The 7462-nt window shown below is 34.2% G+C and overlaps 1 protein-coding gene across 3 annotated transcripts; it reads right to left on the bottom strand.

Moving 5' to 3' along the window:
- Nucleotides 1-206: 206 nt before the first annotated feature.
- On the bottom strand, nt 207-6201 carry LOC125503346. 3 transcript variants are annotated; one of them, XM_048663451.1, is made up of 8 exons: nt 6006-6201; nt 4225-4688; nt 3890-4169; nt 2843-3030; nt 2014-2255; nt 1711-1951; nt 1028-1243; nt 207-871 (listed from the first exon to the last, which is right to left on the bottom strand). In XM_048663451.1, exons 2-8 carry the CDS (start codon nt 4657-4659, stop codon nt 374-376), a joined length of 2100 nt encoding a protein of 699 aa, XP_048519408.1. In that variant the 5' UTR covers nt 4660-4688; nt 6006-6201; the 3' UTR covers nt 207-373. The 3 variants fall into 3 exon arrangements, with proteins under 3 accessions (XP_048519408.1, XP_048519407.1, XP_048519406.1); XM_048663450.1 differs by having other exon boundaries at nt 210-895; nt 6032-6201; XM_048663449.1 differs by having other exon boundaries at nt 211-895.
- Between the last annotated feature and the right edge of the window lie 1261 nt (nt 6202-7462).

The raw sequence follows: 7462 nt of genomic DNA, 5'->3' as shown, positions 1-7462 counted from the left end.
GAGAATCGAAAAAAGCAAAAAAGATCAAAGCTTACATAAAATCCGACTGAAAACGTTTTAGATATTTTCCAATTACTACAGCCTAAGGGTAAATGTATTTTCCAGAAATGCTATATAAGCCGTAAAAATAAAATTAGCCATGATATGACAGTATTATAGTACAAACAGTAAAACGTGTTTTAAAAATCAATTTTTTTTTGAAGAACTAAAATTCTCAATGGTAAAACTATCTTGCTTCGACCTAATATTTAAATGCCTTTTGTTTCCATTTGCCAGTTTCCGTGTTTTGAACATAATCGAACATTGATGTGACATGAATTAAACTGTTTTCTCCGTACTCCAAAAAAAGTTCTTTGCAACTCAATTGCTAATTTTAAATCATCAAGTCATGGCTCGTTTCCGTTGCATAACATAGCAAAATGACATATCGCCTCCCACAAAGTTTACAATTATTTAAGATGAACCTGTAGTCACCAATTAGTAGTTCCAAATTATAAAATGTAAAGTTAGTATAACTTGAAAAATATATTTCTATTAATAATAAGCTTTTAGGTATAAGCCGAGCTGAATGTACGTGCATTACAAGAAATATTGATTTTATAACAATGAATATAATATAAATTACCTCTCCATCAACAGCAGACCTCATCATATGTTCTCTGAAACTTTTCACCACATTTTCAAGTGCACATTGTCCGATTCCAGTTAATCCACCGCCTTTCAACTCGAATGGGTTGGATTCATTTCCCTGTGTTTGGGAATGTATGGGGCTGGATCCATGTGGTCTCCTAAAGCTTCTCGAGATAACAGTCTCGCCCATCCCATTTGCGATTCCGACTGTTGAGCCACTTCCATTAGGCGCGATGGATTGCTGAGAACAAAATTTCTTTCCTCGCTAAAAAGTTAGGTATTCACTTTTTATGTCATAAGTATCAAAGAGTAATTGTGTTTTGAAACACTTGAATGAACATTTAACGGTTAATTTGAAACACCCAAACAGCCTGATTGACAAAAGGCAAAAGCTTACCTGTAGTAAAGTGATAGGCGAGGAATATTGATTTTTATTGTCAATAGAAATAGATGTATCCAAATGGGGGAGAGTGTTGTAAGGACCATCTAGATAGTAAGTCTTCAGTTCTTGTAGGGCAGCAGGAGCCTGTGGTTCAATGAAGTTAGAAAAATTGTTATTTACCAGCCATTCCTGAACATTAATTGATGGTGAACTATCTGGGTTTATGGGAACCTAAAAGAACAGAATTCTAAACAGTAACTGACTTACACAATACATTTTAACGTTTCACATATGGAAGTAGTAGTGGTAGGGCATTTGACGAACTAGCACATTAGCTAAACATTAGAAGCAAAACTTTGTAAAATTTCATTAAACTTAAGTGAAATCTCCTATACAAGGTGATTCAAAATTGGTGTCGTTCTTTTATTGTCACCATAACCTCAAATTGATGTGTTAACAAAAATACTTTCTCTGTTTAACTCCAAACCAGTTTGTGCCTGCTGCGCCCAGTTTGTGCCCATTTATTACAAAAAAATATCTCGTTTGATTGGATTCTAATGTCAGTTTCCTCATTGTGCCCTCATGGCCATAAACTATTATTATGATTATTGATTATACCAACAATAATTGTCCCCATTTGTGAAATTTTTATTATAACAATAAACATATTAGAAATATTTGCAGTTCGAAACACGTACCTCTGACTCCAACAGGTGTGGACAACTATCATCAGCTTCAGATAGTGATTTATATTCTTGACTCAACGTTTTCCCTGCTGATAGAAGTATATTTGCCCAATAACGTCCATTGGATGCTTCTCTAACTTTGTTCACGTTCTGGGCAGTTTCAAGAAATTCTATGCCTCTGGGACTATTTCCGGAAGCTCCAGGTTCCAAGCCTTTTTTTGGTACGTTGTAGCTCCCTGGTTTCATGTAAACCCTACTTTACAAAGCCAGGGTTAAAAATGTTGTTAAGAACCAAGCAAGTCCTCTGGATGCAACCTTCTAGTACGCTCTTCCTCAGAATCATATTCTTCTTTGGCACAAAAATCGCCAGAATAAGTTTGATTGGCTTGATCAATAGTTTCCGTCATTGGAGGAGAATTGTTAATAGGTAAATGGAGGATTCCCCGAATGTTTCTAGAAGAGTCGCTTCCGTTAGTAACAGTAGATGTAGTAGCAGTATCGCTTGAGGTTGTAGGTTTTTTCATGGCTCCTTCCGAAGCACTTTTAACCAAATTGATCTGGAAACACATGTTATAAAATTGTTACCAATGCAGTATATTAACCAAATGTCCCAAACCGAGAATTAGGTATTTACAATCAATGAAATAATATTTCTAACTAAAAAATGTAAACTTCTTTGCAGCGTCTTATGCGGAAACACTGCGAAAGAACCGAAGTCATAATCCATTTAAGATATGATATAACAGATGTATGGATATCGATATGACAGCAATTTTATTCAGATTTTTTCAATTTAAAAAGTGTAAAATTTGGTCGCTACTTTTGACGCAAATGTTTAGTTAAATGAGGAAACTTTAAAAAGGTGAAAATATTGGAAATCGGGGCTTTTGAGGTCTTAAAAAAAATACTCAGACCCGTTAAAACATGTAGCTGTGGTAAATTTTGCTGTAATTATTACGCAAAAGAATCCTCACAAAGAAATTGAATCAAGTGAAGAAGTAGACTAATGAAACTCAGATGTGAGACTAGTTAATTCCCTAAATTTGGCAATTAACTCAGAAGTGCTACTATTTCACTTCTCCAACTTTTAACATACGTACATTTTGTTTTATTATCTTTGAATCATTTGTGAAAAACCAGTTACCTGTGATGGTATTAAGTTATTAACCGAATACACATTGGCCCCTGAACTGGACGTATTAAGATTTGTGTCTAGATTGTAGAAAATTTTTGTCAACTGTCCAGCCAGTTCCATAGTTTCTTTCTCCCATCGTACATAACAGGACCGAAATTCAGGTGTAAGTTCTTTTTCAATCTTTCCCAAACTTGATCCTAAAAAAATAATTTACAAACTTTCATAATAAGCCAGTTAGTTTTCCGGTGAAGGTGTTTACAAAAGTTTTCTAATAAAACAGCCGAGTTGGTTACTCTATTCTCCGTTCCCAAGAGTCATCAAAATTCTATGAAAATTATCCGATGGTGGAAAATGTCATTTTTAGATTTTACACAAATTCTACAAGCCCGGCGCAAATTTAATTGGAATAATGATATTATAGATCGAATATTACAAATCAACTACATCAGCACCATTAAAACTGTGGGTTTTTTCCATTCAGAACAAAAGTTTAGTCATACATATAGCACAGTTTCATATTTTCCCAATTATGTAATTCCAAAACCGTAAACTAATCGGATGAAACTTTTGAAATTAATTTACGTTAAATTTTGATAAAATATTGGCGGTTCCATTTAACTAATTTTACTTGGTTACTATCACACGTTTATGACGCACTTGTTCTTTTGGACAATAATTTTCAAATGCGCACCTCTTAAAATCTAAAACTTTCGAGGAAAACATTTTCTGACTAAATACTTATTTACTGATATGGGCAACCTTTTATAGAGCGGAGCTGCTTTGGCATGAGCTGAAACTTTCGGAATTATTGCAACCATTTTTCAAGTTACGGATACTAGTCTATATTCGTGGTATGCTGTTTGTAAAAGGGAATTTACTTCTTTATTTTCGGTTTTTCTTTGTTATACAGGCTGGTTCATTTTCCAAGAACCAACCAAACATCTGGTAAATTATAGCGAATACAGAAAATAGAAAGAAAATGTGTCATACAAATGTTCTGTAATTGCTAATAATTAAAACTTAAGAAGTAAAAGTATTAAAATATTTTACACTCACCATCTCGATTTTCCCAGTATCCTTTCAAAATATGCCAACAATTAGTCAGCCGTACGAACGCATAAATAAAATCTTTAGTGGCCCATGGGATGCCCTGGGAATGAATATTTGAAATAGTAGTGCAAGGTTTTAATATTTCGGATCTGGTTCGGATGCACAAGTTTTGAATGTTACGAAAGCAAGGTCGGTTGCGATTTCTGTAAGCAATCTGTTCCGCAGTTAGGCAGCTCTTTTCCAAAAATTTGACGAAGTTTTCTTGAGTCGTTGGCTCAGCAGTACTCTAACATATTAAGGCAAACTTTATATGTTATCAATATTGGCATAGATTTCATTACCAGCAGTTCGTTCGCCGGAGGAGTAATTTGCCCAAAATCGTACCCTTCTGGAGGATCATTGATTCGATCAACTTCTGCAGTTCCGTCTTCCCTTTCTCTTCTGTCCTTAACAGCAGCTCCTGCATATACAAGATCGATGGTACTGGAACTAGAATTTGCCGGGCCATAAATCGACGTATTCGATCCGCTAACGTGCCCCATAGGAAGACCGTATTGATTGCCAAGATTGAACTGGGTATACTGATAGTGTTGTAAGTAGGGCCTGGCTACCGTTGAGGTGGGATGATAAGGCACTAGCGATGGTATCGGAGCCCTATAGCCTACCGTAGGGTAGTACGATGGGTATATACCTCCTTGGCAGTTACATACATGATGCATGTGTAAGTGGACATTTTGTTGCTGACTGTTCCCATTCTCTGAACGGTTTTGATCCATTAGTTTTCTTGTTAATTAATTATAGAATGCTAAAATGTGGAAAAGAATTAAGAGTATAACAGATATAGCGTTTTATCATTGACTTTCTTAATCGGTTACAGCTGTGTCATAAACAACATAATATTTTGTCCTATTAAACATTAAATTGGGCATACAAGTACATATTTGGAGAGGCAAGTTGCTATCAGCCACAAAAAAAAAATTAACCAGGTAATTTTGGATTGGTCCCTTAAAATAGGTCAACTTATACCAGAGATCAGCCTAATCTACTAATCTCTGCTTATACCATCATTACATGTGTAYAAAAATAAGCATGCAATCAAGGGCGAATCCAAGATCCCTCTTGTGCTGGRTTTATCTCGACTARCGATAATTTTTCTAATTTCATAGACAACAAAAGACTGCATTTCTACTACAYGAYCCACCCCCTGCCTTAAAAGCTGGGCCCGCATGAAAACTGCTCAAGGTATGATATAAAATTTCGCTTTCTGGGTCGAAACTACTCGAATTTCCTCGCTCATGTTATGGCTGAATYAAATTTTCAATTCTTTATGCAACGATACCAAAACGAATTCAAACGTGGCTCAAACGGGGCTTGAGAATCTTCGMAAAAAAGGCAGCGTCAWGTTTGAGTCGAGTTTGCAACTCAAAAAAAAGTACGCAAATGTAAAACTGTTTAAAATCATGKKTTTTTTGAGAAAACTGCAGMATTTCYTTATCRATGGTTCACTTTCTAAAAAGACCATTTAGTTCTCTCTGGAATKATGTAAAAATWRTCGTTCTTTTTTTTCTTTCGTWCTCTAATTTTTATTTCATATTTTTTATTAGGTATTAGCAACAAATTAAAATTATTCAGGCCTAAAAAGACAATTTGCTGCAAGCAGTTAGAARACAGCAATGTYTTARGACTAGTTTTACAATKAATGAATGATATACGGTCATATAAAAAGGTAAAAGACCGAAGAAACAGTAGTCGCGTCGCCCACATTTGAAGCGCTTATTGCCCTGAAAACAGGAGAGACTCTAAAAAACGATCTTTGAAAGTTTTTATGACGAAAGGGCGGTTTGACATTATAAAAATGCATTCAGTAAACTCAGTTTGAAGCAAAAAAACCGTTTCTTACTTCATTTGAACTAGTCCGTATTAAATACCACGCTCAACATACTTACTTAGTAGGAAATCGACAATGAAAATAAATTGAAATGAGCGAATGTTTGTCAAGGGGTGAATAATAAATGTAATAAATACTATTGGATAAGAATCCAATTATACTATTGGATAAGGTCGATAAAGATATCGATCTTAGTTTTAATAAAATCAACCCTAACAAAATAGTTCTGCTTACCTTGTATAAAATCGTATTGTCCTTACCTCAAGGGTTACACAAAAAAACGAAACGTTTAATCTAAATGATTGAAATACTACTGATTAGAGCATCACGAGTGTCGATTTTTAACTTAACATAGAGAAAGTGTTTTGGTAAAATTAGACTCAAAAACGACAGCTTTCCAACGTACACATTTGTTTTGTTTGATAATAAATATGGTTGCTTAGCGATACAACAATGGACATGCTACTCGGATTATTATCACCAGAATTGTGAAAAATTATTTCAAAATGGATTTAAAACTTTTTTATCTAACTATCAAGTAAAATATTTAAATGAACTTTATAAAAATAAAAAAAATAAATTGGGTGTCGGCGTAGATGTTAGAAGCGGTTTTTACAAAACTGGCACATTAATAATATTAGAAAAAATCTAAATAATGGGAAAAATCGAAGAGCTTATTTTTTTAGGCGTACCTACTCTATGTTCCATAAATATGTATCAGGCGCTTGATGAGTGAAAGCCATTATAACATAGACCAAAATTTAAATATTTATTAAAAATTGTATCCAAAGTGGAAGTTTTCAATTTGTCATATACAGTGGAGTTCGGATATAACGAACTTGAAAAATGAACTAAAACTTGATCGTTATGTCCAGAGTTTGCTATAAGCGAATAATAATATAAAAACACATGGAGTATTTTATTTCGTTATTTTTACATAGAGTAGTAGAAGTTAGTCGGTATAACTAAAAAGAACACAATTTGAAATCTACTTCACAAAGTCTGTAATTTTTGCTTGTACATTTCAAGATCACAAAATGACTCCCAAATATGTTGGAACTTGGCGTGATTGTAGAAAATTCCTAGTTTTCGACACTCTTTTTGTCATTTCAGAAATGGTTGGAACAGCATTAGTATCTACAGTAGAATCAGTTTCACCTAAATCGTCATCTTCTTCATTATCGCTTAAAGCTGTAGATGAGGTTACGGAGTCTATAATTTGCTCATCGATCAACATTTCTCTTGTAAGAATGTCATTATCAATGCTCACATATTCGAAGAAATGGAAATCACGCAGTTTGGTTTTAACTTGTTCTTCGACAAAATTGGGCACATCTTCATCTGAGTCATACTCGTAGTCAGAGTCTTTTCTAACCATTCATTAAGTGGATTTTTAAGTCTGGTTCATAATCATTGTCTTTTCTTACAAATCCACCATGCTTAAAGAAATTTGCAATGGTTTTTCGGCTAACTTTTTGCCAAGCTGTATGAATGAAATTGATTGCATCTAAGAGATTTACAGAAAATGTTTCATTTTTATCGACCGCCTCTAACATTTTCATAAGAGAAATTTTCCTATAATGACTTTAGGAAATGTATTACTCCTTGATCCATAGGTTGGAGCTTCGCACTTGTGTTCTACTAATATTATGTCTCTTCTTGAAACGCTCTACCCAACTTCTGGAACAAAC

This window comes from Dendroctonus ponderosae, unplaced genomic scaffold, assembly GCF_020466585.1.
Source record: "Dendroctonus ponderosae isolate FM_Combo_2020 unplaced genomic scaffold, Dpon_F_20191213v2 Dpon_F_20191213_2, whole genome shotgun sequence".
Lineage (NCBI taxonomy): Eukaryota > Metazoa > Arthropoda > Insecta > Coleoptera > Curculionidae > Dendroctonus > Dendroctonus ponderosae.
Note: the sequence above shows the minus strand (reverse complement) of the source record. Positions and strands in the feature narration are given on the sequence as shown.